A 19,013-nucleotide genomic window follows, 5' to 3' on the forward strand; every position below is an offset into this window, starting at 1 on the left:
AATTTTATTTTGTTCTTGAAATTGAATGGTCTAATATGCAATTCTAAGGAATTTGGAGGATTATTGCTGTAAAGACATGAGTCAGAAAGTAGTAGACACTGGAAGGCATTGCTAGAGGTAGTCTAGTCTTTTCCATTTGCTCAAACCAGGTCAGCTTGAGCAGATTGCCCAGAACTGTAGCCAGTTGGATTTTGGGCATCTCCAAGAATGAAGAGACTCTTTGGGCAACCTTCTAGTAATCAATCACGCTTTTACTTGAAAAGTGTCTTATGTTTAAATGGTATGTTTTGTATTTCACCCTGTGCCCATTACCTCTTGTTCTCTGACTGGACACCACTGAGTGTGTGGTGTTAACACAGTCTTGCCCTGTCTTCTCTACTCCCAATATCAGGTATTTAGACTTAATGATAAGTTATTTCCTAAGCTATCTCTTCTCAAGGCTAAAAAAAGATGTCAGTTCTCTCAGCCCCTCCTTCCATGAGTGCAGCTCCACGCCCTTAATCATCTTTATGAACCTTTGCTGGACTGAGTCCAGGGTATGTGTGTCCCTTTTGTGCTGGGAAGCCCAGAACTGGACACAGCACTCCAGAGGAAGTCTCCCCAGTGCTGAGTAGAGCAGAGAGATGTTCTAATACACTGTCTTTTCATGATACGGAGAGATACAGTCCTCTTACTACAGTAGGTGAATGAGGAGAGCATGAAATTCAAGGATGGTATATGCAATCAGGGAATTGATTTATAAGAGAACTTGTGATTTGCTTATTTTATTCCTTGTTTTTTGGCATCACCACAAGGGAGTACTCTGAACAGAAGTTGTACTTTATATAGATATTACACTAAGAATTCTTGTTTTTAATTTCAGCAACGGTCATAACCAAAAAGTACACATGCACATGGTTGATCTAATGAGCTCTATCATTTGTGAGGGAGATACGGTGTCACAGGAACTTTTGGATACAGTGTTAGTTAACCTAGTGCCAGCACATAAGGTAAGACTTAGTGGCTTATGTTTTGTTTTGTTCTATTGGTTTTTTTGTAATTGTGATTTCTTGGATGTATGTGTTCAGACATGTAGATCTCATTAGGAGGATGGCTGTGGCAAATGTCTTTGTATTATCTGGATTTCTTTTAGCAAACAAGTAATTTTAATAGCCAGAAAATTCAGTCAAGTTTCATTGCTCTGATATACCTGCCATAAGCCAAGGATCAGTGATCACAGTAGTCTAAAAGGTTAAATGTCATACAAATTTAAACACAGGTTTTTTTTATATGCCATCAGTGTCAGTAGAATGGAATAGAGAAGTTACATATATCCTTTGGAAAGTTTTTAATTCATGTAGTGCTGTATCAGCAGTTCAAACTAAGGTGCTGCCCTAAGTGGGAGGGAAAAAGTTGTTATGACTGCTGATTTGTTATTGGCTCTGTTGTGTTTCAGAAATGTTGGCTTGGTGTTATTGGTATGTTTCTGATGCAGCCATAGAATTAAAACTGTGTGCAGAAATAGTGGTTTCTAAAGAGCCCAAGGAATGGCTGTCTAACCTTAATGAATAATGTCATGTTAAAAAAAAAGTCTACTGTAGATGAACTAAAGGAAAAACTTCAGAACTGTGCATATGTTGTGAAACTTAAATGTTTAAAAAGCACGGAAGTCTGACTTTTTAGTTCAGGAAACTAACTGTGTCCTACTGAAATCTCGTGGGCTACTCAATTGTAAGTTGTGTATGACAAAAAAAGATTCTGGGGAATGTATCTTTAGCTGTATTTTGGACACTTCTATTACCTTTTTTTGTTTTTTTTTTCCTTAAACTAAATTCAGGAAAGTGCTAACTATTGTAGTTTCTGAAAAGTGTAAGGTTAAGTAGTTGCTAACTGAGAGATGCTTTGGAATGCCTACTAGTGTGCCTTTTCTACAAGCCATCAATTTCAGTAAATAAATAGCACATAAATTATTTTTATATTGACAGTGAAAGACTAAATGCTTAGTATAGATCAGTAATGTTTTTTCACCACTGGAAATGTTTTAGCTGTGTCCTTCAAGGAGTCTAATACTTCTGTGCCAGGACTAGACTGAAATTTGTGTGGCTAAAGTCCAAATTTACGAAGGAAAGGTTTGGAATACAAAAAACAAAAGCAAGACTATGCAAAATACTTCAGTTTGTGTTTTCTCAGTTATTAAGAATCTATTGTTTCATTGTGTCATCTGTGTTCATCTTGATTTGACTGTACTATTTTTATGTTTCATGTTTAATAAATTGACTTTGAGTTGAAGAATTTGCATCCTGTAAGGATGTCTGTAGCATTAAAATAATTCTGTTTCATGGTGGATTTAAAATTACTGACTGAATATTTTAATAAGGATAATGTATTTGGGGGTTTGCATTTTCTGCTGCTTTTAATTGAAGTCTCTTTTTAGATAGGATGCTCATTTATAGCCTGCTTTCTAACTGAAATACTTACATGATGTCAGACTGTATTCTGAGTACATTTACCTTTGTTTTATTTTTTTTCCATACTAATGGAAAGGAGCTTCTAATATTTTTCCGTTTCATCTCAAAATCTCCACATAGTGTTTATTTAAAATTTTGGTCCTCTGACTACTTTCTGTGGCTGCTGATGTCAGGTTGGAAAAGTGTAATGAATTCAGAGTTGAGAATTTTTCCACTCTTTCATTAAGCACAAAACTAGAAGGAGAGTAAGGATTAGGTCCACCATAAAAAAAGCCCTGTGTCTTGGGTGACCTCACTGTTCAGCTGTGTGGGCTGTGGAAAAGGGAAATTGAATAATCAGAGTGGTCACCAAAAATGGCATAATGGCAGACATTGGTGTAATGGTCAGTAGGGAATCCCCAGATTTCCTAGGGACCAAACAATATTTTTGATGGAGTGGAAGGAAGATAGATCTGCTTCTAGCTCAGGTTTGAAGCTGATCAGATTGAGAGATTGTTGAAGATAAAATAATTATATCTGTAGAAAGTGACACAGGCAAGTGGTGTGGTTTTAGTATGCCCGGAAGGAAGGTTGTGTATAAGAGGGAATGTGTAGTGGCCTTGTGAACTGAGTGGCTGTATTATAGAAAAGAGTTGTATTGGGTAAAAAAAGACTGAGCTCCTCAAATCTCAGTCTGTTTAATTTATCTAACCTGTGGTCTGTAAGTATGTGTTGGGAACAGAAGGTTCAAACAGCTCCTTTAGTTTTGGATCCTGGATGCTAAGCTCCAGTGGCTGAAATTCAACATTAGACAGCTTGATGCAAAAATTACATGAATATTTTTAAGAGATGTAGTAATTAGTTGAGCAGTTTACAAAAGGTTATTTTTATACTACTGCACCTTAAACCAAGACAATATTTTTCCAAAGATGAAAAATAGATATGGTCCATAGTCCTGAGTAGTAAGTGTAAAAAGCAATGGCGTTTGCAGGATGACTGCAAAAACTTGGACATAAGGAGCATACACTGGGCTCATGATGTATTATCAAATGTCTGTATACCATAATAAGTAGTTGCTGAAGTAGTGACAACTCTAAACTACTCTATCTCCCTTGAGTTTGTCATCCATCTGACTTGGTCAGGATAAAAGCCATACTAATGTAAACCGGAATGAAAGCAGCTGACACCAATGTCACAAAAGAGGCATGCTGGAGTGTGCACAGGCTTGCTTGACTAGTACAGCTGTCAGATAAGCCAATAAAACGGCAAGCTTAACTTGTCTGACCATGTGCTTAACTCCTAATTTTGATGCTGAATTGTTTTTTTCCTTTTGTAGTTTCTCTTCTATCACCTCTACTGAAATTATTTTCATAGGATTATATTAAGAGGGAATGAAATTAACTGACCTAAACCCAGATAAGACCTAGAAGCATGGGAAGAGGTAGTCAGTATGAAAAGGCAAGAAAAATTAATAGTTTTCCTTTCCCTTTAATGGTCTTTTTATACTATAAAACTTTTATGGCAGACCTGCAAACAATTTACTGTTTGTGCAATGTGTTGGAAGGCAAATTGTACTTGATTTCCTTGGGTGTTTGCCAGTGTTCAGTTTTTAGCCTCTGGACTGCTACAGGGAATCCCACATTGCACATCCCACATGCTTTATGTGCCTATGTTTTAGAAAAAAATTATATTGACAATTAAATTCTTAGCTGTCTCTACTAGGAATTTGCTTAATATTTAGTGTTATCTATCTTGGCAACACTTCAGCTGAGCTTTTTCTTTGTCAGCCGTCCTTAAGAATCTGTTTACCTTCCCTAGCAGAATAAGAGACTCTCTTGGAACTGTTCTGTCTGGGGCTGTTGGATACTAATTCAACTGCTGTGCCTTTGGTAATAAGAATAAAACTGAAGACTCTTTTCAAATTCCAAGAAAAGAATATTTTAAAATGTATGCTTTTCAGGAATATTTGCACTAGATACAGACTTAACATTTGATTTTCCTCCTAAAGTTAGAAAAGAAAGGCTGGATTGGTGCTAGCTTAGTCATCTTCTGTAAAGAAAAATTAAGGGACATGCATTTGTTTTCTGTTGCCCTTTTTAATTTTTTTCAGGGGATGGGTACAAGTTATTTCACTCTCTTTTTTTAATCTGTATTAAATTGGTTATTGAGAGGTAACTGGAAAAAAATAATAGAGAAAAAGTCAAATGGGTCTGAATTTCCATCACTTCTGACCCCATTGTACAAGAACAAATGATTTCAGCTCTGTGGCTACTCCGCTGGAGAATATGGTCTATATAAATACAAAAACGTCTGTGCCATGCTGTCAGAGAGATTGCCGCCGCTGCTGCTTCTGTCAAAAAGTAGAGGTTTGTCAAACATTCTAGAGAAAAGCAGGTATGAAAAATGAGTTGGCAATACTGTTAATGTCTTCCCAAAGTATAAAAAGCCTGAAATACCAGCAACAAATGCCTAAAAATCATGGTAGAAATTGAGACAAAGGAGAGAACTTATGGTTGACCAAGATAGTCTCTATTCAGATGTTATTGCTGGAGGTCTCCCAAGGTTTTTAAAAATGTGAATGTTTATGAACACTCTTTTATGAAAGAAAACTGGAGTTTTCAGGGCAAAAGTCTGGTTCAGATGTTAAATGTAACCTCAGTTATCTTGCAGAATATTTGTGTTCTGCCTTTTCAGGGGTGTTCTTTAGTTTGCCCTTATAAATCAGTATTTATTTTGTTTTTTCCCTTCAAGATGTAGTAATTGCTAATGATTACTTTAAACAGTGTTGCCAGCTGATGACTTTGTTTCTACCCCATTCAGGACTCTAAAAACCTTATGCCTACTGGATGCTTACACGCTCCTAAAGGCATCCTGATTAAGATAATTGTCCCTGTCATGAGGTCTTTCTTAAATCTTTAAAAGATCTTGAAATACATGTCAATTTTCTTTCCGAACACATGGAAAGATTGCAGAGAGGATAATGGCTGAAGAGCTTCTCTAAAAACAGAGAAGAAATTTGTTAAATTAGGTGTTATCCTTTTAAAATTTCTCGTTCAAGAGAAGAAGTTTAAGATATCTTTGTGACTGTTGAATTAGTCAGAAGGATAGGTTAGGTTCTGTAAAAGATCTTTGAACCTACTTGGTAATGGCTGGGCTGCTTTTGTTTTCATTTTAACTAAGGCAGTGCCACTTTTGCTTGTTTCTGCTTTTATCCTGAAGCTGGAAAATGAGGAGAAAACTCTCGTGTGCTTTCAAGACTACCTTAATATCGTTATTTCCAGAAAGTAGGGCCTCTGGACATTTGAGGGTCATGACTATTGGCACTATTAAATCAAGTACCTGAGGCATGAAAAAAATAGCTAACTTTCCTTAGCCCATTGTGCTCTAGACTAATTTTTCCTCTTTAGAGCTTTTTTTTGATAGATATTTGCATTACACTTCCTTCTTACTCAGGGTTGCAAATAGCTACTTCTAGCATTTATCTTGGGAAACATTAAGTTTTGAAGTGAACTGCTGTGCAAAAGATACAAGCTGAAACTCTAATTAATGTGAATCAGAACAGATCTGACTTTTGGAACTCTGCTGTGCTAGGTCTGCTGTATAGACTTGTTTTATACTAAATCAGATATTGCTCATGATCCAGAGTTCCCTCTTACCCAGGTGAAAGTGGTTTTCTTTATTTTGGTGAAGGTGAATGGTGAAGTCAAGAAGGATCAGAACAAGAATTGCAAGTGGCATACATTCCTTATTATAGTTACTTGTGCCTTTTATTTCCTGAATTATTACAACTCTGAATAACAGAAAACAAATGCTACTGGTGGAAATACCTTTTTTGTCTTGTGACCATAGAGAACAATCCAGCATGCAGTGTCTTCTCTTTTCTGGGACATGGAACAACTGTACAGTTTTGTAAAAAGACAAAAGTATTTAAAATATTAAGGTATCTTTCCAGAATTGGAATTTTTAGTCACCTTCTGTATTGGCTTTGAGTAAAACAGGTACTTCAGGCATGAGTCTTTGTAGTGTTTCAAGTTCAGTCACCTGACTTAGTTCTATCACTAGGCAAGTCAAAGGCTTTTTCAGTTTGATATTATCAGAAAATGTTAATCTGTTCCCACTGCTGTTTAGAAGCCTATAGTTCTAGAGAGACTTTTTAAATTTCAGACAGTACTCTCCATATCCTCGCAAATCCTTGCTTTCGTTAAGACAACTCTAAAGAGCCAAGTGTATCCAGGTAAAGAAGTACCCTGGATGTGGCAATACATCTTGTGTTTGCTTTTTATTGTGCTAAAAGAAGTTCTCTTCCTTTTATGGTGAAAAATATTTTAAAAAGGCAACCATAAACTGCCCCTTTTTACTGTTGAATTATAAATTGAATATACTGGGGGTTTTTTAAATTGCAAAGACTAATAAAAATTATGGGAGCTGTATTTTTATAGAGTTTTCTTAGCTGTTAAAATACTACATATTCTTGTGTATTGAAGACTTTTTTCTTCATTCTTCTGTGTGTTAACTCTGCGGCGGGTGTCACAAGGGCTGAGTTGCATTTTCTTCTGAAAATTTTTGAAAAATGACTGTGATGTAGAAATTGGAGAAAGGGTGTAACAACTAGAGCATGGAGAATATGGGCAGGGAAAGGGAGAAAACAATGATAGAGCAATAACCCAATTAGACAAATGGAAAGATAGGAATGTTGAAGAGGGGGGTACATTTTTAAAATTTTTTGTATTAGTTTAGGGGTTTTTTTCCTGTAAACTGAAGTTCTAGAGTTTTTTTCTCTGACGTCTCAGACAACAGACTGAGTATCTTTGCATGGTATGATGCAGAGCCTTTGGTGGTGGTGCACAGGTGGGTGCTTGATGCAAGGACAGAATTGCACTTTCTGTATTCCTGTTCAGAGTCTTATTTCTGTGGTGACTATAAATGCCTCAGTGTTGCTTTGTATCACTTTCCTGATTTTTGGGGAAACTGATAAAGAGGAGCAGTAAAATGCAGACACTGAGTTCACTGAGCATCAGTTTTAGATGTACAACTGAAAAGTAAGCCTTCATTTGCCAGGAAAGAGGTTTTTTTTCTTTTTCTCAGTAGTACCAGTGGAGACTACAAAGCTTTGTTTGGAGTAGCTTTGTTTTTACTATATTATCTTTATTACTGAAAATACGAAAAGAACAGGCTATTTCCTTAATGCATTTACCAGTACATGATGGCTTTTAATTCTTGGATTTGTTTTTAGATTAATGCATATGCTTATAATTCTTCTGGTTTTTCATTTGTTTGTTTTTCCCCCAGAATTTAAACAAGCAAGCCTATGATTTGGCAAAGGCTTTACTGAAGAGGACAGCACAAGCAATTGAACCATACATTACTAATGTAAGTGAAGCCTGCAAACAAATATGGAAATCAATACTTTCTGTAACTGAAGTGTGTTATAAAAAGAATGAATTGCACACTGTCAAACAGGGCTGAAAAATAACTTTTTATGGGTTGTGAATTTTCTTTGAGAGAATGATTGTATTAATGAAGCGCTGCATAACCTGTCCTTTTGAGTCTAATTCGTTGCCATATAGAAACTACTAAGTACTTAATACTTGTGATTTGTGAAATGCAGTGGATAATTTCCTTTCTACTGTCTTGAAAGACCTTGAGATTGAATCCTTAGAGTCATGGGAAGTCACTCTAAAAGTGAATAATAAAAGTGTATTTATATATATTGTTCTGATAAAAATATATAAATGCATTGTTTCTGTAGCAAAATTCATCTTTTAGGGAGGAGGTAAGGCTATTCAGAGCTAAGAGAATTGAAGATAGAACAGAATTTTAATGCTGTTATCACAGAAGTAGAAGAGGAAACAATCTAAGGATAGTAAAGAAGAAAACAAGTGGATTGAGAATTATAGCAGAGTTGAATGTAGACATCATAGACACTGTAATAGAAGAGGGATGAGGGGAAGTAAAGATCAGAGAGAAGTATGCTCTAACTTGAATTGTGTGATAGAAAAAAATATAACACTTTTTCTTTTTTAAGCAGTTGAGGATTTAGCTGGTCTTATGGCATCTATCCAAAACCTCAGGAGCTTGAAAACAATAGAAAACCTTCAATGCTTTCTGTTACTTTCAGACTTGTAACACTTAGAAAGTGGGTACCTCCTAAAATTTTAAAAAATCCTCAATAAAAACTCTTACTTCAGACCTGCCATTTGGGAAGGTGTTGCTACATAGGAATGTGTTTTTAATGCTGTTCATCTGTAAGGTTAGATTACAAACTGGGTGACATTTTCTGAGTTTTGAGGAAGTCTGTACAATAAGAATCTTCCTTTAATGGGAAGGATGCACATGGAGTCTTCTTTTATTTGTTTCCCACAAGGGAGAACTATTATGCGGTTTTGAAAATTTTCTTTCTTGAAATACATTAAAAACACAGTATCAGTTAGCTTTCTAACCAGGATTTCATACATTCAGGCAACGCTGAATCCAGAAAAGCAAAACATTTCTTCAAGACAATCTTTAACTTACAATAAGATGAACTATGTTTTTTATATATATATATATATATATATATATCTTACTCTTCAGTTGCTTCTTACCCATCTGAGAGGACGAAGTTGAAAATAGTGCAGAAATATTTTCTTTAATGAGAAGTGTGAAGTTTCCCTCAAATATGTCAAGTTTACCAAGAAGGAAATAATTGCTTTACAGTTGCATTATGCTGCTTGTAAATACAAATTCTGGAACAATCAGTTATTAATTCCTATGCTTTTACTTTCAACTCCTTAACCTGTCAGATGTGTAGTGTAGTAATTAGCCAGTTGTTTCAGCCTTGCTTTAAATGTTAGAATACTTTTGAAATGATGGTTCTCAATAGTGAAATAACTCCGAATATAGTCTTTTTATAATAAGATGTGATGCACTGAAGCTCCTTTAAAGTTATGTTTCTTAAATTATTTGTAGGCGTGCGGGGGTAAACATCACATTTAATGTGTTTTCCTTTATGTATAATACTTCATATGAGACGATATTTTAAGACTTCTGCTACGGAATTCTGATCTGTGTGTGCTACCCTCCATTCCTTTTTTTTTGGTAGTGAAATTAATGTTGTAGGATGAAAAGTGATTAAATGTTTTAGGATTTAGCACAGGATTTAGAAGAGAGCATGTATACTCTTGTTGTTGATGTGTAATCTGTTTTATTTTCCAGTTCTTCAATCAAGTCCTCATGCTTGGTAAAACATCAATTAGTGACCTGTCAGAGCATGTGTTTGATTTGATTCTGGAGTTATACAATATTGACAGTCACCTCTTGCTTTCTGTTCTACCACAGCTCGAATTCAAACTTAAGGTAAACACTTTCTATCCTTTCTATATATTTGAAACATGTATGCTTTGACCATAATTTTGTTGTTTTTTTTTTTTTTTTTAATGACAAGTTCTTCAAATTATTTGGCAAATAAAACAAATAATTATATGTAAAATTTAGCTCCTCTGAATTGTTTAAAGGAAAACCCATAAAAACCCTCAAAAATGTAATTTAACTTCACATGTGTTAACCTACAGTGCATGTGTGTATATATTTGGGATTTGGTTGGTAGATGGTTTTGGCTTGTGTCTTTTAAGCAATAACTCCATTTTTTGGATGACTTGAGAATTTGCCCTGTTTTATTTCTGAGTTTGCTGTATTATTTATAGTGAAAGACCTAATATTTTGAATATATAAATACTGACAATTCTGTCCAAATAGTAGGTCTGTGGCAGGTGTAATCAAAGAACTGGAATGCATCAATATGTCTTGTAGTAATTGCTGCAATGACTTACAGTTTTTCAGGCTTACTTCATATGTCTGGACGACAGCTGATGCTAGCTATTTATTTTAATGGGTATTTTTCTTTTTGACTTCCTTTTCAAAGTGTCTCCATCACTTGGACAAATGCAATATAGCAGTTGGTTCTCCCTTTATTCTGCACTGCTTTTATTCTATCTGTGATTCCACAGGGTTTCTGTGAGGAGTGTGATTAGATTAGTATTACCACGTTTGTATGTGATCTGTTACTAAACTGGAGAGCTAATGTGCAATGGGCCACTTGTAAGTTAGCATGTATTTTTATTACAGAGGACAGATTTTAGGTTTATAGCACCTTTGGCCTCTTTGTATTGTAATATTTATTATCGTAGTGGCTTGTTCCTGCCTATTACTTTTTCCTAATGTTGCTAGGCAGGCATACTACACTTGTTGGATGAGGGGTTTTAAAAATGCTTTTATCATTCCATTCACATTTCCGAGAGAAGTAGGGTTCAATTTACTGCTTGCTGTCTGTGTCTTCAAAGTAGACCTTTTTCAGCCTTTAATTCCTATTCCTACATATGGCAAACAATTATCATTCTCACCCCAATAAAAACAGTACTGCTGGAGGTGTTATTCAGGATATTTGATTTTACCTGCTGCTATATCCTTTTTCATACTGTATAATTGTAGTACCTTTCCCAACTTTAAGTCCCCTGAAATCTGCAGGTTCTTCAGTTGTCATCCTACTTGTTCATTGACTCATATTTCATGATTTCAATACTGATGTCTTTTTTGTTTTGTTTTGTTCCCTCTTTCCCCACCCTAGGAGAATTTCTGGTCTCTTTATTCAGCTGGCTGATTTCAGCCCTAAGCATTTCCATGTTTTCTTTTTACTTCTTAGTTTACAACACATTTTTTTCATGTTTGCATTTCTGTTCTTTGTTTAGTGTGCTCTTTTCAGATGATGTACATGTATTTTGTTGCTTTGTCTCCTTCATCCTTAGTGTAGTTCTCACTGTGGTCTGAACCCTCAAGGGTAAGTGCTTGACGTCTGCAAGATCCAGTTTAACAATATTTCCAGGAGATATGTAGGTTTCTAGAGTTACATTCTTACTACTGTTATTCCTTGATGTCTTCTTGAACTCAATATAGTTTGGAGCTATTCAAAAGCATTGTAATCATCTTCTTACTCCTGGTGTGTGTTTTGATATTTTACTTATAACAAAATGTAATATATGCCTGTTTTGTCCCATTGGCTGTCAAATGATCCATCTTTTAAGGAAGCAAAAAAGTACCTCTATTTGGAATAGGATACACCTGGGTTAAATTTTGAGATGCTAGAACTGGTTTCCCGGAGAAGTTGGTGCTTCATCTCTGGAAGTGTTTAAGGCCATATTGGATGGGGCTTTGAGCAACCTGGTCTAGTGGAAGATGTTCCTGCCCACAGCAGGCGAGTTGAAGGATGTCCTTAGAAGTCCCTTCCAACCCAAATCATTTTATGGCTCTAAATGAGTTGAGGGGTCTTTAAGATCTTTCTGTGGTGAGAAGAGTATTTTGAAGATAAGTGTTCTAAAATATTAATGAAATGTAGTCACTCTGTGTTTTTTTCTGAGATCAACGCAAGTTTATTCTGTATGCAGACTTGCCAGTGATGATTAAATACTTTCCACTCCAACAATAGCTTTAGCTTTATTGTAAACAGCAGCAGCTAGTGTCAAACATCTTTTCATTTAGTTCCAGGTAAATAGCTCATTAGTGTGTTGAGAAGAGAGTGTGATTTCAATGAAACTCAGTGTTTATGGTTGAAGACAGCCAATTTTTCTGTTGCTTTGAGTGAAAAGAAACAGGACAGCAGTAAACCTGTTAAGCTTGATGAGGCCTTGGGTCAGGTGGCTGGTAAAGGAAAATCATGCGTGACAGTCCATACTGAAAATTGGGAGAGAGGAGTTGTCTTTTTCAATAAAGGTTAATTAAAATTAACGATACAATAGCTAACAACTTTGGTGAGCCCTGCATATCATTCAGGGCTTGACTCAGTGATTTTGTCTTTGCTGGATTTGGCACATGGTCCTGTGTCTCTCTGTATGCCCAGTTAAGGAGCCTTGTCCTTCTGAGCTCACTTACCATGGACTACTAGGTATTTAAATAAAAGTTTGTAAAGTGTATTTAGATCAAATACATAGCTTCACAGGAACATCCAGCTTTTATGCTATGAAATTATCTGATATGGCTCTTGAATCCACAGTTGTGATAATAGAAGGCAAATACTAGAGGCAAACACTCAAGTAATGCTTATGAGGTAGTGGGACAGTTAGTGTATTCTAAGATGTCATATTGCTGCTTTACTGCTAAGATTTGTATTATTCCTTAGCAGATGATCATAGAATACCACGTTGAAAGGGACCTCAAGGATGATGTAGATAAAATTTTCTTGGCAAAAGCAAAGTCTAGACAAAATGGCCCAGCACTCTGTCTAGCTGGATCTTAAAATGTCCTATATCGGGGAATCTACTGTTTCCCTGGGGAGATTGTTCCAATGGCTGATTGACCTCATGGTGAAAAACTTTCCTCTTGTGTCCAGTGTTGAAGAAAAGCTGTGATTGTCTGAACAACTGAGTTGTGGAGATGTGCCAGAATGATCTCATTTTGCATGCATTGGACACACGGAATGGGTCATTTTATCTGTGCTTTACAAAGACAAATTGAATAATTTTCTCTGTGTTCTTGAAAATGTACATTTCTGTTTAGTTGGCTTCAAAAGCAGTAAGTGATAACAGATTTTGGCCAGGTGAGGTACACTTGTGGTAGACTTACCTGAGCAAGACATCAAGTGTTCTGGCTCACTTGAAAGCTGAGGTGCAGGCTTGGTTTCAGGTGTAAAATTGGCAAGTTCTGCATGAAATTGAATGGATTCCTCCTGGTATCAGCAGTGTTAACTCTAGTTGCATATTCTGTACATGAAACAGAATTTCTGTGTAATGCCTTATTTCTTTGCTTCTAAACATTTAGCCTCGAGAAAGAGGCTCGAGGGAGACCCTATCACTGTACAACAACCTGAAAGGAGGATGTAGGAAATGGGGGGGGTCGGTCTCTTCTCCCAGGTAATAAGTGACTGGACCAGAGAAAATGACCTCGAGTTGCACCTGGGGAAGCTTAGATTTGATATTAGTCAAAAATTCTTCACTTAAAGGGTTGTCAGGAATTGGAACAGGCTTCTTAGGAAGTGGTGGAATCACCATCTCTGGAAGTTTGGAGAAGGCAAGTGGATGTAATAGTTTCTTTGTAAACATGGTGGTGCTTGATTAATGGTTGGGCTCAAGAATCTTAAAGATTTTATTTTTCCAACCTTTACGACTCTGTGATCCTATGGTTTTGTGGCATGTTTTGAAAATGAAGTGATGATGATTTTCCCCTAACCACCAAGTAAGCTTCACTGAGCCATCTCCACTGCCTTCCAGTTGACTGGGCTGCCTTGTTCCCAGTCTCTGTGGCTGATGGGTGTTTGAGGATGTAAACAAACATCTTTGAGTTTGTGACTCGTTACCTGAGGGGATCCAAATCTCTTGCTCTCCATCTGCATGACATTTTTTGCACTCTTTCTGTCAGGAAGCCTCCTGGTTTATCTTCATGGGTTTAGGGTTGTAGACTGTCTCTCTGAGTGGGGGTAAAATCCACAGGCTTTCCCATCAGAGACCAAATAAGTTTTTGACCATGTGTAGAGGGGTTAAAAGACTCTTAGTATGAAACTTGTGAGAGAGTTCAGGTGCCTCAGTAATACTGTTGAACCTACTTACTATTTGGGATGTAAACGATGTGGCCACCTAGTGTTCAAGCACCTTGGCATTTTGGTACAACAGTGAAGACACAGGTAAAGGCTTTCTCCCTGTGCCACTCCCCCTTCTCCCCCCAAGTAGGGCAGAAGTTTGAAAGGGGACACAGGCTCAGCAACAAAAGGCCAAGGAAAGGAGGAGGAAAGGATTATGTTTGTGTTCATGCTGTTTGTCTTCCCAAGTGTGCACTTCGCGAGTGGAGACCCTGCTTTCCAGCAGGTGCCGGGACATCTCCCTGCCGATGGCAGGTAGTGAATGAAATCCTCTTTTTGCTCTGCTTGCCTACACAGCTTTTTCTTTACCTATTAAACTCTTGTTATCTTGATCTGTGGGCCTTTTAACTTTCCTTCTCTTCCCTTCCCTTGCTCTCTGTGTTGGAGAGGAGAGTGAGAGAGGGGCTGGGTGAGTGTTTGGCTTTTGGCTGGGGTCAACCTGCCACACCTCTGTAGATTTATGTAAAGAAAAAGCTCCTGTGTTCTCAGGTGGCAGAACTCAGTTGTTAAGCTCTGTGAGAGCTATGTGAAATCATGGTTGCTTCTTACTAGTAATTTGGTTTTTTGCCTGATTTTGCAAAGGAGCCTGGGGAATTAACAGGAGAATGAGCACTGATATTCATTTAACTTAACCTGTTCTGTGAGGGTCAGTAATTTGTGCCTGATCTTGGCATTTTAAGGTGCTGAGTTTAGAGATCCAGTACTGAAGCATTATGGGTTCAGGAAGGAGCTAACTATTATTGTATAGGTCAGCTTGTAGAAGAAACTGCAGAAAAGGAAATTTATTCAAATTTCATATTTGAATTTTAGAAATTTCTGTTACAGACAGCAAATAACATTTTAATGTTCAGGAGAATGGAAGGCTCATCAATAGACTGTTTTGGAAATAATTGTCATGGGATTTGGGCTTTTATCTTACTGTCTTACTAAACCAAGAGGATGTAATGAATAAAATCAATAAAAGGTTGACTTCTTATTTTGGAGCTGCCTTTCTTCCTGGATATGGGAATTAAAATTTTCAAAAGTTTTGGGTTATGTGTCCACTTCTTATTCCCAAATGTCCACAGATCCTGAGTGCTGCCTATTCTTTTGGACTCAGCAGTGGTAACAATCTGACTGGCTTCAGCTGCTGTAACTGACAGACTCAAATGTCTAGGCCAAGGAGCAGCTTTGGCTGTGTGCTGGGGGCATGTATGGGGAACTGAAAATATCCATGTTCAGTGTCAATTTGTATTAACAAGTCATGATAGAGCACTATTAGAGTGCTGAATTTCCCTGAGAGGTGAAGGGTGTGACTCTTCAAGTACACAATGTCTCATAGAATGGAGAAAGATAAAGATTTTTTCAGAGTTTGAGACCCCTTTTTTTTCACCCTCGGAAAAAGAGTGGAGACTAAAGTAGAATAAAGGAGAGAGACTGTAGCAGCAGTGCATTCATTCAATAAGAAGTACAGGTTTATTTTTGTTACCCCTAGGAGTGTATATAACCATGTTTCAAGGAAGCCAACATCAGGGCACAAAATTTAGAAAGGACCAAATGATTATATGCCAAGGCCCATAATCACAAATATTTGTTGTTTTTACGACAGGACTAGAAACACAAGTAGGTTCTCTTATATTTGGATTAGTGGCTGATACAGCAAAAGCTTCTTCTGCAACTAATTCATTAAGGATATTTTAGGGTTTTGTTGTTTTGTGGGTTTGTTTTCTTTTGTTTGGTTGTCTTTTTCCCCTCTATATTTCTGGCTTATAATTAAGTAGTTGAATGTTTAGTGTGCTCCCAGCTCTTCCACCCAGCTCCTTCCTTCTACCTTCTGGAGTGTCTTGCTCTGAGTTTGTGTTGGTTATCTAAAACTATTCAGAGATGCTTAATATTTTTAATGTTTTGTTTGTTTAAGCAGGAGTGGATAGGACATGAATCATGGAGGTTGGACTAATGTAGGCAAAAAAAAAAATTAGAAGTTCTTAACCATGGCCCACAGAATAAGAATTTGTAGTATAATGGGCTGAAACTCATTATGAAAAAACAATATCATTTATTGCAGATTAAGAGGAGGTGGTTGTAGAATGCTTTCAGTAATGTCAATTTGAATGTTAATTGGAAAAAATAGTCAAATGCAAAAAAATATTAATGATTTGCTGTTAATGCTTCAAATACTTAAGTGTATTCAAGAGAATGAGTCTTTTGTAATGTTATATATCACTGTTAGAAATTAATTCAGCCTTATTTTTCTTGCTCTGTTACTTTAATGATTTTACAAATGCTTTTACTGTTCTTAGGATTCTGAATTAAAAAGACTTGCTGGCAAACATTTCAGCCCTTTTATGGTATTGAGTCAGGAGAAATAGTTTGTCTCAAACTGTGGTGTTGTATAAAAGAACTCTGACAGCTATTGTGCTCTTATTTCTTGTTCACGTTCAAAAGGTGATGCTGAACTTATAAGAATTCAAAGATGCTAGAAAAAAGCAGTATTTTGCACAGTTCTTATCTTTTACCAGAAAGCAACCTGGTAATAATGAGAGATTAATAATATCTAATTAATATAAATTAATTTTAGCTACTCCCTTGTCAAGGAATTCTTGCAACCGATTGGGTTTTCTCCCTTTTCTTTAATAAGCAAAGGAAAAAAATTGGTGAACAGTAAGTACATGCTAATATGGTAGCATACATTTCCGAAGTATGTATGAAGGTTCACATACTGTGTGTTGTATTAAAGAATGTAATGCAAAACAGTGATAAAACAAGGCCTTCTCCAGTACATTTTCACTATCATTGTTAGGGCTAATATTAAATATAAATGGAAGACTGTCTGTTGTATCTCAGCAGTTTTGAATACAGGACCACATCCTGTGGAACTCAGATCTTGGGTACTTAATCTGATGTTCTCTAGAAACTTGTATCCTGGAAACTGTTATTTTTAACTAAATATTTTTAATTAAGCAATTAAGCACTGTTCTATAGAACTGTAAACCTTTATGTGCAGAAAAGCATAGACTGACTTTTGTAAGTTTTGTGTTGTGTCTGAATTTGTACAGACACATATCAGATTTCCTAACAATCAGTAACCTTTAAGTAAGTGTTAAAAATAGATATTTTTCACCAGGCTTTGGTCACAACATTTTTTGTCTCTACCTTGTTTTTTGTTTTCTCTGTCTTTATTTTGTTTTCTCAAAAAAATAGTGAAGGGGTTTTGTCTTGAGATAGACGTTTGTATACACGAGAAGTCTACTGATCTGTATTGTGATATTTCTAGAAATATGTAAGTGTATCAGTGGAAAAACTGCACAAAACAGAACTCTGTTTTTTGGGGTAGTTTTCCTTTTAAATTTTAAAATAATCTGTTCATTTTCCAGAGCAATGACAATGAAGAACGTCTGCAGGTTGTAAAACTTCTAGCAAAAATGTTTGGGGCGAAGGATTCGGAGTTGGCATCTCAAAACAAACCACTTTGGCAGTGCTACCTGGGGAGGTATATTCTGGTTTAGTTCCCTGTCTAGGGAGGAAAAACGTTTAGTGAAGTCAAATTCAGCTGGTTTGGTTTTTTTTTTTAAAGTGACACAGCTAAGCGTGAATTCCTTCCTGCTGCTTTATCTGAAATCTGACAGATCATGTGAAAGCAATTTAAAATGTATCTTCCACATCTGTCATTCTGCAGAATGAACATTTACGAATCATCTCCTTAAAGTTCATTTTTTTCAACTAGCTTTATTGCCATTGTCAAGAAAAACGAATACTTTATTGTAATTTCTTCACAAGTGAAACTGTTTGATGATGGATAATTCTAAAATGGCATCAAATGACATTTTCAGTATCAGGTGATATTAGAACTGCTTTTGAGGCTTTTATGTACAGTCTTTGTAAAAAGACTTTTTTTTATGGTAGGAGTACCTTAAAAGTATATAGCATTCACAATACTGCAAACATTACCATTTTTTTATGGTAGGAGTACCTTAAAAGTATATAGCATTCACAATACTGCAAACATACTTTTGTTTTTGAAATATTCTGCCAGTTTGAGATAGAAAATATAGCTGAAGCTTGTAGTCAGGAGAAACTTAAATTAGGCTACTATGAAGAAAATATTTTTGATTTGAGTAAAAGAGGATAAATTCTTGAATTTATTACAAATGCCATAGTTTATAATGTAGCATTCAATCATATCAAAATCAGAGTCCTCAAGGAAATGCTACTTTTAAGAGTGCAAGAAACTTAGTTGAAGCAAGGTATTTTGCTTGAAAGTATATAACTATTTAAAACATGGAATGTCATCAAAAAATACCACATCTAATTGGGGACAGAGGAAAAGGCTTCATTGTCTTACAATGTGATTATGTGCAGTTTATTTACAATAACTGTTTTCGACTGGTTATGAATCACATTTATGCATTTACTACTTCTGAAGATTTTCACTAAGTTATAATAGCTGTGTTATCGAAGGAGGCATTCTTAAAAATCTCTTGACCTGGCTTTTACTAAAACAGTTATTCCTTAAAATCTATTTTTTTGATAAATAAGCATTTTGACAGCAACGGTCTTCTAAAATTACATTTTTAATTTATTTCAAACCAAGTGTTTTGAGGACAGCTTGAAAATGCATTTAATTTTGAAAGTGTTGTCTGTAAATAATTAAATCAACAGTTTTGTTATAAAAGTACTTACATGAAAATTAACAATGAGAAAATACTAGTTTTCAAACATCTAATTTAATTCAGTCTTTCAAAAGGAAATCTTATTCTGTGATCCATCTCAAAAGAAATGCGTAGTAGACTAGATGTGCATGTTTGTTATCTGTCATACAGTATAATGAGGGAATGAATGTCACAGTCATAAAATTTTGAGTTTCTAATACATGGTTCATGGTTAATTATGGGTAACATTACAGAAAAGGAATTAAAATGTATCACACATCTTTCTAATAAATAGTTTTTTTTGTCTGTCTGGGAGTTTTTAAGGTGTACCTGGAGAAGGTATTTCTTTTCATGTTCAGA

General features: G+C 35.9%; 1 protein-coding gene across 3 annotated transcripts in view; it reads left to right on the forward strand.

Moving 5' to 3' along the window:
- Positions 1-19,013, forward strand: part of PDS5B (PDS5 cohesin associated factor B) — a 101,327-nt gene that overhangs the window by 29,286 nt on the left and 53,028 nt on the right. For all 3 annotated transcript variants that reach the window (XM_048295045.1, XM_048295044.1, XM_048295042.1), the window contains exons 6-9: positions 863-989; positions 7,716-7,796; positions 9,621-9,761; positions 17,379-17,494. In XM_048295045.1, coding sequence (XP_048151002.1) covers positions 863-989; positions 7,716-7,796; positions 9,621-9,761; positions 17,379-17,494 — 465 coding nt within the window. The remainder of the gene's footprint in view (positions 1-862; positions 990-7,715; positions 7,797-9,620; positions 9,762-17,378; positions 17,495-19,013) is intronic.

This window comes from Corvus hawaiiensis, chromosome 2 (assembly GCF_020740725.1).
Source record: "Corvus hawaiiensis isolate bCorHaw1 chromosome 2, bCorHaw1.pri.cur, whole genome shotgun sequence".
Lineage (NCBI taxonomy): Eukaryota > Metazoa > Chordata > Aves > Passeriformes > Corvidae > Corvus > Corvus hawaiiensis.